Source organism: Malaclemys terrapin, chromosome 14 (genome assembly GCF_027887155.1).
Source record: "Malaclemys terrapin pileata isolate rMalTer1 chromosome 14, rMalTer1.hap1, whole genome shotgun sequence".
NCBI classification, from domain to species: domain Eukaryota; kingdom Metazoa; phylum Chordata; order Testudines; family Emydidae; genus Malaclemys; species Malaclemys terrapin.
Genome location: NC_071518.1, coordinates 7,440,588 through 7,453,170, shown reverse-complemented (window position 1 = coordinate 7,453,170; position 12,583 = coordinate 7,440,588). Strand labels below are relative to the sequence as shown.

The window sequence follows — 12,583 nt, the reverse complement described above, 5'->3', positions numbered from 1 at the left end:
CCACTGACACAAAGCCACCGCTGTATCTGAATGGACCTTCCCGGAGGCTTTATTTTGCACTATTCCGCCTACTCTCCGCTCTTGTTCTTCTGGCCCTTTGCTGGGTTGTGTGTTGGGCTTTCGGGCCAGGGGAGCCGTGCCCACAAAGCAGTGTGACGGTGGGGGAAACACGCTACTACACGCATCAGGGGGTAGCCGTGTTAGTCTGTATCTACAAAAACAACAAAGAGTCTGGTGGCACCTTAAAGACTAACAGATTTATTTGGGCATAAGCTTTCGTGAGTAAAAACCTCACTTCTTCGGATGCATCCGAAGAAGTGAGGTTTTTAGTCACGAAAGCTTATGCCCAAATAAATCTGTTAGTCTTTAAGGTGCTACCACACGCAGGCAGTCCCAGCCACGGGTCCTGCCCCGCACGGCCCTGGCCCTGAAGAACCGCACCCCGAGCGGACGGCAGATGGCGCTAGCGCCGTGTTAAAGGGCTCTGCTGGAAGGCCTCTTAACCCTTGCGTTGCCGCCGAGTATTTCTGCTCCTAGAAAGGTTACCGTCTCTAGTCGCTTTTAGCTCTGCTGCGCCTCTTTTCTCTTGGGGGAAGGGGCGGGAGGGGGGATCCCGGAAGCCATTCCCCTTTAAGCCCCACCAAGTCCTTTGAAATCATGCGCTGCTTTATTTTCCTAATTTACAAAAGACCGCAGCCCCCGCCTACAAAGCCAGGACTGGCTTGAAATACAGTGATCAGACTTGCTCTTTGAGGCAAGAGGCCATGCAACAAGGGGGTGGGGTGGCTAAAATACAGAGCAACAGCCCAAGACCTGAGGTCAAGGTGGCATTTTGCTCCTCTTTCCTACTCTGTTTAATAGGAACTTGGCTTCACTAGAGCTTTAACTCTGGCTCCATCCTCCCAGGGAACATGCCCCTGTTCAAACTCAACCCCGCTATGAAACCAGGGAGTGGCTGATCTTACTTTTTCCTAAGGGGCAGTGATGCCCCGGTAGTCGTTTCTCTGCTGCACAGCTGGGGACTTAGCTGGAGAAGTGTATCCCCAACCTGTGAAAAGCTGGGCCTGACCTGCTAGAGAATATTCTTGGCATCCAAGTCATGGGCGCACCTTCAAAAAGCTATAAACCGACTCATTAGGCAGGACTTTTGCTGGGTGAAAACCATAGCTAGGGGAAATCCTTGCCTACCTGGGAGACACTACCTGGGAGACACTTGAGCCAGAGACTATGGCCAAGCAGTTAGGCCCGGATCCTCAAAAGTATTGGTATAGGCTCCTAGTGAAATCAGTGGGAGTTGAGTCTAAATAGATTTGAGCATCTGGGCCTTTGTGTATTTGGTGTCTGCTCATATTTGGACACAGTTCATCAGGCGTGCACACCTATAGGTACCATAAAGGGCATAGTTATTATCAAGTCGTCTTCTATCTTCTGAAGCAACTCATACAGGGGAAAGGGCTGTCCTGATGCAGGAGAAGGGCCCAGAGATGTAGCAGCCTCCAGGGGTTTATCTTTTTCTCCCTGGCTGTAGGTGTATGAGATGGAGTGCTGCCTGTCTGTTTAGACTGCGCTCACTGACTTGAGGAATATGTGGCGTCCATAGTATGTGGTGGTTCTGTTTTTCCAGGTTTAAAAAAAAATTAACCATGCAAAACTTTCCTGTGGAATGGAGTTCAGGCCTCTGGGAGACTCGGCCTGCAGCCTGCAAGGTGCGTTCTCTCTCCCTCCACCCACCCTGAGACCAGACTTTCCAGGGATTTATTGTATACACAAAAGGCAAGCCTGAAATGAAGCTGAAGGCTGAAAATGAATCTTGGGAAAGATAAGGAGACTTCAAGGAAAAGAACCACTTGGTGGCGTTTGAACTTCTAACCTCGGGACCTTTATCTCGGACGCACCTAGTAAAGATATTTGCTTCGGAAGCAAAATCCCTGACCCTGGATTCTATGTTACATGGCCCAGTTCTAGCAGGGCTACTCAGTGAAATGCCATGGATAAATAGCTGTATCTATTTAGGGCAGAGATTTCTTATGAATCTTTGTGGATTTTAGCAGCAGTAAAAAAACAAACTAGAGAGATTTAAGGTAAGCAGATATTAGAGCTATGCCTGTGTGTGGACCTGTGGATTAAGTGTGTGTGTGTGTGTACGCTTATTCCACTTATTCTCTGTATAATTGGATTGATAACATCACAATCGTGCGTATATATATGTGTGTGTGCACACATGATCAGCTGTGTTCAAATAAGTCCCATAAAGGGCAGAGTTATTATCAAGACAAGCTTTTGCTATGACAGGAGGAACTCACACAAGAGAAAGGCCTGGCCCAGAGATATAGCAGCCTCCAGGGGGCTGTTGTTTTTCCCTGCCTGGCTCTAGGTGTATGAGACAGAGTGCTGCTGGCCTGTTTGGCCTGTGCTATACATCTCTACTTTCTGCATTTGAGGTAGATGTATTATAGCCTCTACTTTCTGCAGTCTCTCTCTCTTTAATGCAGAAAGTTGAAGATAATAATAGATAGACCTCTAATGCAGAAACACTCTCTCTCACACACACACTTTCTCTCTCTCTCTCTCTCATCTATCTATCTATCCACAGATTAATTGACAGGTCTATATCAAAATACATGTATATACTTCTAGTTTCTGCATAAGCAGTATATGAATTATATCTAATTTATATACTGTATTTATACCTACAAAGAGCGAGAGACAGAGAGAAATGAATTACAGCGCCATGTAGACAAGTTTCAGAGTAACAGCCGTGTTATGCATCCGAAGAAGTGGGCTGTAGCCCACGAAAGCTTATGCTCTAATAAATTTGTTAGTCTCTAAGGTGCCACAAGTACTCCTGTTCTTCTTTTAGCGCCATATAGGTATGTATATTTATACAGAAGTAGAAATGTAGGTGTCTCTGTACTGCTAATCTACCTATATGGCTATTTACCTATGGATAATGCCTGTCAATATCTATTGCCGCAATACCTTTCCCGTGCTCTCTCGCTATTTAGCGAGAACTACCCGCGTCCTATACATAGGTGCGTGCCTATCTCTAGCTAGCGATACCATTTCTGGCTTCCGTCTCGCTGTGTGGGGTTGTAAGTAGACGAGGAAGAGATCACAGCCCTTGGTGTCATCCTCCACTGAGCCCTGGTGTTTAATACGAGCCATTAGTCGCGATTAAGATTGGGAAATTCGTGTTAGGTTCAGCTAGATTCCTCCTCCCCCCTCCCCTCCCCAGCACAGCCGCACATGCAGCCCAGTGAGGGTGGATCTCAGACATTGGGCTGCTTTGTGCCTTCAACCAGATCCTTCAGGTGGCAGGCTCCGGCCCTGGTCCCCCGGGGGGAGAGTTGGCTTTAAAGACAACAGCTCCAGCTCCGAAGGTAACAGACTCAGCCTGCCGCAGTGTCCCTGCCTATAAGAGGGATGGTGCAGTCAGAAAGGTCCCCAACCGCAAGGCCAAGCGGATACGCTGGGAACGTGAAGGCTGGTGTGGGTCAAATTCCTTCCCACTGACCCTGCCCAGCATCGGGCGCCTCACAGCAAAGCCTTCCTTCGGGGGGGGGGCTTTGGAGAGTGGGTAGCAAGTTATTGTAGCAAAATCTTTCGAGAGCGTAAGATGATTGGCCCGATTCTCTGTATAATTGGATTGATAACATCACAATCCGCTAGATAGATCCGATCTAGCGACCTATGTGCGCTATACATCGGTAGATAAGACCGGTTTCTTGGGGAATTGAGACGCAAAACGTAAACCACTTTTATTTAGCTCCGAATTGTCCTGCAAACACCTACATTCCCTGGCTAAGGAGAGGAGAAAAGCGGCAGCACCGTTCCTTTCTAACTGCTAGCCGCCTTCTGCTTCAGCCCTCAGATGCCCGTCCGGTCCCACCCAGAGCTTTCCTGAAACTGAAAAATCTGGCCTCTTGCAGACAATTCTTTAGGTTGTTTTCGAAATCACGTAGCCAAGGCATGTGGGGCGCTTGGGGTTTTTAGCAAAGCTGATTCAAGAGAGGGAGGGGGTCTTTTAATTCTGTTAGTGTCTTAAAAAAAAAACACAATCAATAAAATACCTGGTAATTTACAGTTTATAAAAATGCCTGAAAGTCTCACTAGCAGCAGGAGGAAAGAACAATGCAAACGTTAATGAGACGTCACAACGAGCCATGCACCCCAAAGCAGAGAGGAAAAGAAACAGGGAGGGGGGGGGATGCAAAGCAAACAGACTTTTGATAGCGCGGTTGCAACGCAGAAGATCTGTCCTTTTACTGCTGTTTAGTGTTTATTCCTTCGGGCAATAAACCTGCAATTTTCCTGAGTAGTGGCTGTTTTTGCTGTTTGTTTTGCCATTGCTGGGTTTGAGGGTAAGTTTTGTTTTGGGAGGGTGGTTATGGCGGAGAGGAGGGCTGAGTATTTTGTTTTTAAGGCGTTTTCTCTGCCCGTTGATCTGATTTTTCTCTTTATTTCTCCACTATTTCTTTTCGCATTTCATTCTATTATTTCTAATGCGGGGGAGGGGAGAGAAAGGGGGTTTATTTGGTCTTTACTCCGAAATAAAAGCCCCTTCAGGTCAAGTGAATGTCGCTTTATTGACTTCACTCCGAATTACCAAAAAGAGACAGAGTCCCTGGCTTTACCAGTCTGCCTTCTCTTTAGAGACAGCGGCTTGTGCCATCAATTGCGTTCGTCGGGTTTATCGATAATTTCTATGTAACCGAGCCCCAAATAAATTACCCCCCACGTCCAAAATGTCAAGTTTGAAAAGAACCAGTTTCAGGAGCTGAGGATCGCAAGAGCGACTGGAGCTGCGGTGGGTCCAGTCCAGAGATCAGCTCAAAGAGGAAAAGAAGTGTCATCAAAGTAAAGCTAGTTAATTTCAAGTCATTCATTAAGGGCTTGATCCCAACCCCATTAAGTCAGTTGGCTGTGAATCTGGTCCTAAGCAAGAAAAACAGAACATTTGATTTAGGACACCGCTGTCCATGAAATATATCTGGCTATTTCGCTCCTCCATTAGCTGCAGCTAATCCCAACATACGTTTTAAAAACACACCATATTAGTTCCTTAGAATAGGAAAAGCAGACTGCGGTGTTGGCAGATAAAAATCCCACTGTATAATGGGTAGGAAGAAAAGAGAAAGGAAGACTTGAATTATATTTATCTTCATCAGCACGAAATTCCTTTGACCAAAAAAAAAATCTGTCAAAAATCCTATTCTCCTTGCAAAAATCGCCTCCGGGTATTTTTAAAATTATTACTATTATTATTTGAAAGATTTCTTTAAAACAAGGGGATTGAATTTAGACTGGGATAAAGGATTTCTTGGAAGCAGAAGCCAAGAACAATAGCAGCTCCTTTCAAGTTTGCACTGAAATATGACATTGTTAAAAAAAAAAAAGAAAGTGAAGATATTCAAGTAAATTATCCTGGACTGCAGGGATACGAGCTATGGCCGTTTGGAGAGGGGGGAAGATCTCGTTGTAAATATAGGGTCCTATTATGCCTTCCTTGCCCACCCTACCATCCCATTGGCACCGCAAAGGGAGTTGGGGAACCAAATAATGCACAGTTGGGCCCTCTCTGGCCTGATCCAAAGGCTAATGCTGTCAATGGAAAGATTCCCACAGACTTTGGGGGGGGCCCTATGTCCCCCATAGAGGTGTCGCACACTCTCACCATGTATTACACCGCATGCTACTTTATTTGCTGTTCATACAATTGTGAAGCCCATGTACAAATAACATACATGTTTTATTTTTGGTTCGGTTTTTTTTAAAAGGACAAACACACAAAAGGGGGCCAAAAAAATCATAATGACCATTTAATACAGTGCAGAAGAAAATTAAAATAGGTGTCACCGAACTGTCCAAAGCCGGGACAAAAAAAGGGGGGGACGGGAAGAGGAAATAACCCTTCATTATATATATATTTATATAAAACACGGGGCGGATTGTCTTTACACGCAGATCAGACATTTTAAAAAATGTACAATGGCTAGCTAAAAAAAAATCCATATGGCAAATATTGCCAACAAAGTTACACCACTTTAATACTGATCAACTGAGGCTACTGGTGTCTCGATTATTAGCAACAAAAAAAAAATGTAGAATAAATAACAGGATGAGCCTGGCTATTTTTTTCTCAAAGTGCCTTATTCTCTCTGCATAGGGTCTGATCCTGCAGTCTGAGGCAGGCAAATAACTCCCTTTGGGAGATTTTACCTAATGCGGGGTTGCAGGCAAAAAAAAAAAAAAGTCCGTCTCTAACGCAGGGGCTAGAATGGAGACTAGGATAAAGCCAATGGGAGGGGGTTTGTCGTTTTGTTGCCCTTATTGAGACGCCAAACCCCTGCACTTCCTCGTGAGCCAATGTTTAGTCCTTAGTGTATTGCGCTGATTCACACATTCCCTAACCCAACAGGGAGAGGGAGACCACAAAATATACTGCAGAATTTGGAGAATAGGCTACAAATGCACAATCACATGAAAAGAGGGTATGGGGAGTTCTTTTCTGCTCTCAGGGAAGTCAATAGACCCATGGACTTGGATGGTGCAGGAAAGCCCCCCACACCCCAGTAAAGAGCTGAAAAGGAATAACACAGGCACATAGAGGAATTATTTTCCCTTTTCTTTTCTTTTTTTAAGACAGTGAGGGATTGGAAGAGCCCTTGGCCAGAAATCCCATCTGTGTTCTGAAGAAGATTCCAAGCAATTCCTTTAACCCTTCAGTTACACATCTCAACCAGACCATTTCCAAAAGATTTCCATTCTCCTTTTAAAGCTCATCGCGCCTAGAGTTCTGGTCCAAGCAAACCCTTCCCGATCGCTTTCATCCCATATTTTCCGGATGTTTTTTTTTTTTCTTTCTTTTCTTTTTTTTTTTTAACACTCATGGTTTTTAAAAAAAAAATACAAGTTTGGATTTTTTTCCCACCCCATCCATAAAAAATAAGAGCTCGTATTAGCAATGAAACAGACACGTGATTCTTGGAAACTTAGCTCACAGCCCCCGAGCGATGCTACACACGAAGGAAAGAGACAGCACCCCGTGTTCACTTTACCCTTTCCAAAAAGGCACGTGCATCCCTGCTTCTTTAGCTTAGTGTTAATTCATTTCAAAATGTTCCCAAACGCCAGGCTTCTGCGGATGGCTTAGATACCTCCAGAGTAAAATCAGTCTAGTTATTTGGATGTCCCTTTAGCACAGAGGGTCTTTTGGGAGGTCCCTTCCACATAGAAAGTTTCCTTTGTGTCGTGATTGGGGGGAGTCCCCAAAAGTTGGCTTAGTTGCCTGTTATCACATAACACACGGCTTGATGTCTTGGTATGTCACTTGCTGATGATAGTAAGATCCACTCCCTGCTGAATGCATCGAGGAAGAGGCCATCGCGTTGAAAGAGAAGACGAATTCTTTCCTGTCACACATGCTTGGAGACTGGGAATGATACCGAGGGATTCCTGGAAGAAATCGGGGATCAGAATTAAAATGACGCTTTAACAAGTGACTAGATCAGTAATCCTATAGAGAGGCCTAAAGCAAATGAAGACGCTTGGGGGTTCTCTACCATCACCCCGTGCTGGCTGGGGGGCATTTGGGAGGAGGGTTTTCACTGCACGGAAGGGAACACGCCAGTGCTGCTTTATCATCCCAGGGGTTTTTGTTGCGCACAAACAGGTGCTGTCATGGCAGTCCTTACTCAGAGGAAATTCCCATTGACTTTAATGGGAGTTTTGCCCGAATGCGAATTGCAGGATGGGGCGGTATATTTCCTGGCTGGCTAAGGAAGCAGAAGCATTTCGAAGATGTGTGTTTACATTCTGCGTCCTTGATGTACAGATTGAGGGCCTGATGCTCCTTCCGTGGGAGTCAACGGGGGAGGGAAAGGCCCCTTGATTTCCAATGGGACCTACCGGGCTTTGACTGCTTACCCCTCCCTGCTCCCACTACTCCTGAGCGCTGACAACGAAAACAAGAAGAGTTAGCAAACGTGGGGGTCAAATGGAAGGAGCCCAGCGAGCCTGGGGTTTTAAAGCAGAACTCCCATCGAAATCAAAGTGAAACCTCCAAAGAGATTTCCCCCAGTGACACCCAAAGCAAAGCAATGCTATATTAAAGCAAGCCACGGCAGTGGGAACAAGGATAATAATGACTAGTAAGCGCAAGGGTGCCGAGAGCCTTCCGAATTATTCATGTTTTCCAGCACAAAATCAATCAACTCTGAAACGTTTCCTTCTATCTAATCGATCAAAACCAAGTGCTCCCATGTTGGTGCCATTGTTACACGCTTGGTGTTTAAAATCTTGTATTAAAAACCCCGTAGTGTGTCTCTCCGATTCGGAATAAATTATAGTTTGCAGTTAATTTCGAATAATTAATCCGGACTAGTCCCATAGAATTTTGCAGCTAATCTGAAATGATTCATCCAGTCTATTCCAATTATATTTTCGCAGTTGATCTGAAATTATTAATCGGGATTACTCCAGGCTCTGCAGTTTAGTTCCCTTAACAGTATGTTTACATGAGGGGCTGAGCGTTCCACCTGCCATCGGATAGGTGGGAAAAGAGATCTGCCAAGGGTGACACCGCAGTGTTCACTCTTGCTATTCCATGGCCGCTATTCCGGTTCACCCTTATTTTATGGGACTCCGTTTACACGCCGGACTGTACGTTTCTCCAGCAGGCCCGCATTTCAAAGCCCAGATGGGCCCCCCCGGAGATGTATTAAAAATACAGTTCCCCCAAATAGCACTCGATTAAAATGGCGAGAGAAATAGAGGGAAAGAGGCAGCGATTTTTTTAAAGGGCGGCTGAAGTTAATTGTCAGGTTTCAACACAAAAGTCAGGCCAAGGAGAAACCCTGGGTTTAGCCCTATTGAAAAACAGCAACTCTGTGTGGCAGTTCTAAAACTTTCCTGCTTTGCGATCACTTCGTTTCTATTCTTACTGCGAGCCTTAACAGAAAATATGATCGAGCGGGCCACTAATACAGTTCATCGTGTCTACAGCGTCTCGATACAAGGACCCGATCGAACAGAATTGCCACTGAGGTCAGAGTTGATCCAGAGATCTGGATTCATTTTTGCTTCGACGCTTTTAGTGCCCGATCTAATCGATTAATTCAGATCGGGTGAAAATATATCGGAACATTTCCCCCTCTTCGGGTCCCACAGTCACCCCCGCGCCTTTCTCAATAGCACAGGGCCTAGGACGAAAGTGCACACGGGACATGAAAGCACCAACCTCCGCGCAGAAAAACATGCCCGGAAAAACAGCCCGGCGGAACTGGTTTCAAGGCCATGCATGACAGGGGTGAAATCCCGAAATCCTGGCCTCTGGACAACCACCCCCCTCCCCCGGCCTGCAATGGAGCCGGGATTTCACCCTAGGTGCCCTGCAATGGGATGGTGCAAACAGCGCAGCGTGGGACGGTCCCCACCGCAGGCAATGGGAATCCCCAGCAAAGCCGCAGGCCGCTGGGCCCGAGATAACCTCTTCCCAGAGCTCGCCGCTCCTGCCGGCCGCTGCCCTCCTAAACCCTCTCCACTGGCGTGTTTCCTTGAAGCAAGCCCTGTCCGGGAGTGGCTCAGCCCCTGGCCACAACAGCTCCTGGCTCCTAGAAACCGCACCCCCCTCCCTAGGTGAAATCGCACCTCGCGGGATATTTCCCTCCCTGCAAAGAATAGCTGGTCTCCCCAGCACAAGGGGAGTAGGCGCGTTGGTTTAATTCACCCTGGCAAGGAAAAAACCATGATCCCTGGCTGGGAAGAGTCTAACCCAAGGAACTCTAGATTACTTTACTTTGGGGTCATCTATCGGGACATCCTCCTGTCCCTAGCCAAATTCCCCCCTAAACTACTGCAGCGTTAGCTCTGTTTGCAAAAGCGACGGCATTTCACGGCTCTAATGTGAGTGCTTAGGTGTGGATATCGCTATTCAGCTCTACCGATCTGCTTTGCAGAGGTAGGAAGCGATCGTTAATGTACCAAGCCAGCAATTACTCTTGTTTGTTATACAGGCTGCGAAGAGACTGCAGAGAAATAACCCCAAATTGGAGGAATCCAGTGTAAACCAGAGTGCACCGAACAAGGTGGGAGGAGTGATATCAGATTTGGGGCCTGAATTCCTAAATGGAATTTGAAATCAGAAAGATAGATAACTAAAATATCACACACACACACTTGTATTTATCTGCCTATTTTTCACATTTAGCCATGGCAGATTTAAAATCTTTTCCTAAAGGACGCCAAAATGGTGTCACAAAATTTACACAACAGCCGTGGGAGAAAAGAGGTAGAGGCCGGGGCCCCACGCCTCTATATGCGTGTGTATATGTTTAAGTGTGCAGGCGTGCATGTCCATACATGTAAGTGTGTGTGTGTGTGTGTGTGTGTGTGTGTGTGTGTGTGTGTGTGTGTGTGTGTGTGTGTGTGATGCCTGAGCATACAAACACTTGCAGGAAGTGTTCGTACGGTCACTTGCATGGATCTATTGCATGGCTCGCGTGAGATCACTTGCATGGATGTTGCGCCTACGTTGCATGCATGCTCTCTGGCCTGCTCCTCAGCAGTGCACCTGGGAAGGCCCCGGGCACCGGCCCCCCACCTCCCCTGTTACCTTGCAGCTCTGCGGCGTTGTGGCTGTTCTGGTGCAGGTAGGACTGGTCCAGGGAGTGCGTGGAGAGGCCGGAGGAGAGCGGGTTGGCCGCGGGGTTGCAGGGGGACAAGGACTGCTGCTTGATGTAGGGCGCCCCGCTGTTCAAGGCGGCCGAGGCCGAAGGGGCCCACGGCGAGGCCGAGCTGGAGTAGACCGAGTGGGGCTCCATCACCCCGCCGCTGGCCAGCAGCGGGGAGGCCGGCACGGAGCTCTCGTGGTGCGGGTAGTCGCCCCCGGAGGAGCCGGTGCAGCTGCTCATGTAGGAGTGCCCGCCGTTGGCAGGCAGGTGGGGCACGGAGTGTCCCCCCAGGCCCATGCTGTCCACGTTGCTGGGCAAGTGCCCGTTCATCATGCCCAGGCCCCCATCCAGGCCGAGGCTGTTGGGGCCGCAGGAGAGGCCCCCGGCCGTGCCCTGGAAGCTGTAGCTCTCCGGGGAGAGGTGGTTGAAGCCCAGGCTGTTCATCATGCTGTACATGGGCTTGAGGGCTTGGCATTTCCTCCTGAAGCCGCGGGGCCTCCTGCGGAAGGAGCCTTCCTCGAACATGAACTCGCTGGCCGGGTCGATGGTCCAGTAGTGGCCCTTGCCCGGGCGGCCCAGCCCCTTGGGCAGCTTGATGAAGCACTCGTTGAGCGAGAGGTTGTGGCGCACGGAGTTCTTCCAGCCCTGGTAGGAGCCGCGGAAGAAGGGGAAGCGGCTCTGCAGGAACTGGTAGATCTCGCTCAGCGTCAGGCGCTTGGACGGCGAGCTCTGGATGGCCATGACGATCAGGGCGATGTAGGAGTAAGGGGGCTTCTCCGGCCGCCGGATCCCGGCGTTGCTCTTCTTGGCTTTGCCGCCGCCCGCCGGGGTGCTGCTGGCGGCGGAGGAGGCGGACTCCATGGCCGAGCCCGGCTGCTGCTGCTTCTCCAGCGCGGAGGACATGAGGCTGCAGCCGCCGTGCGCCGCGGGAGGAGGGGGCTGAGAGGAAGGAGCCTGCTGCACCTCTGCAGTCATCGACAGCGGCGTCCCCAAACCAGCTCCGGCCCCCCTCTGCTCGGCCCTCCTCCCCCCCGCCCCGGCCGCGCTGCTGGGGGTTGTGAGTGGCCCCCCCTCTAGGTGCAGGGGGTCTTTCCACCAGGAGCCTGCAGCCCCTTGGAATAAACAAACGCAAGTGACCCCTCCACCCTGCCCCTAAATCCGAGCCCCGCGGCAAGGCTGAGCCAGAGGCGAAGGGACCGGGCCGCTGTCCGGGCTCGGGTGCGGAGCAGAGAAGCCCCCTGGAATTGGTTTTTCTTTTTCTTTTTTTTTTTCCCTACGTTGTTTTGCAAGAGGCCGGTCTCCCCCAACGCCGCCTCCTGGCTCTCAGCTCGGCTGCTGCTGGGAGTTGCTTTTCATCTCACTCGGGCTGGTTCTGCCCCCAGCCGAGCCGATCGCCTTTAACTTTATCTCGTGTCAGCGGCGTCTGTCGGATCTTGACAGTCAGACGTAAGAAGCAACGGGAGTTCCCCGCCCCAACCAACTCCCCCACCACCCCTTTTCTCCCCCCACCCCCTCGCTCAGGCTCAGCTCTGGTGGGCACTTAAAGGGACCTTTACACTCCGGCCAACTGCTTTGCAACTGATTCCCAGGCGGCTCCTTCTCGTATTGGGCGTCAATCCCTTTTCAATACGCCCCCCCCCCGAGGCGGTCTGTGGGGGTGATTTGGGGGGGGGGCGGGAGAGAGGGCGTTGTATTGTCTTTATTTTGCCTCGCAGGTAGCAACATTTTTAAGTCACTAACATTTTCCTCTGGACTTCTCTGATTGTCAGCCCCATTTTTCCAAAGCCCAGTGGAGGACGGTGAAGACAAAGTTGCTCTGAACGAGGCAGTTTTCTGAGATCTTTGCTCTTACCGTCTCTATTCTGAAATCATAATAGAGATCGCAACGGAGCGGGGCTGGGGGGACGGGGGGG

The 12,583-nt window shown here is 49.2% G+C and overlaps 1 protein-coding gene across 1 annotated transcript; it reads right to left on the bottom strand.

Annotated features, from left to right (window-relative positions):
• Positions 1 to 5,661: 5,661 nt before the first annotated feature.
• Positions 5,662 to 12,093, bottom strand: FOXF1 (forkhead box F1). Its single transcript, XM_054048913.1, has 2 exons — positions 10,613 to 12,093; positions 5,662 to 7,455 (listed from the first exon to the last, which is right to left on the bottom strand). The coding sequence occupies exons 1-2, from the start codon at positions 11,643 to 11,645 to the stop codon at positions 7,295 to 7,297; spliced, it is 1,194 nt and encodes a 397-aa protein (XP_053904888.1). The 5' UTR covers positions 11,646 to 12,093; the 3' UTR covers positions 5,662 to 7,294.
• Between the last annotated feature and the right edge of the window lie 490 nt (positions 12,094 to 12,583).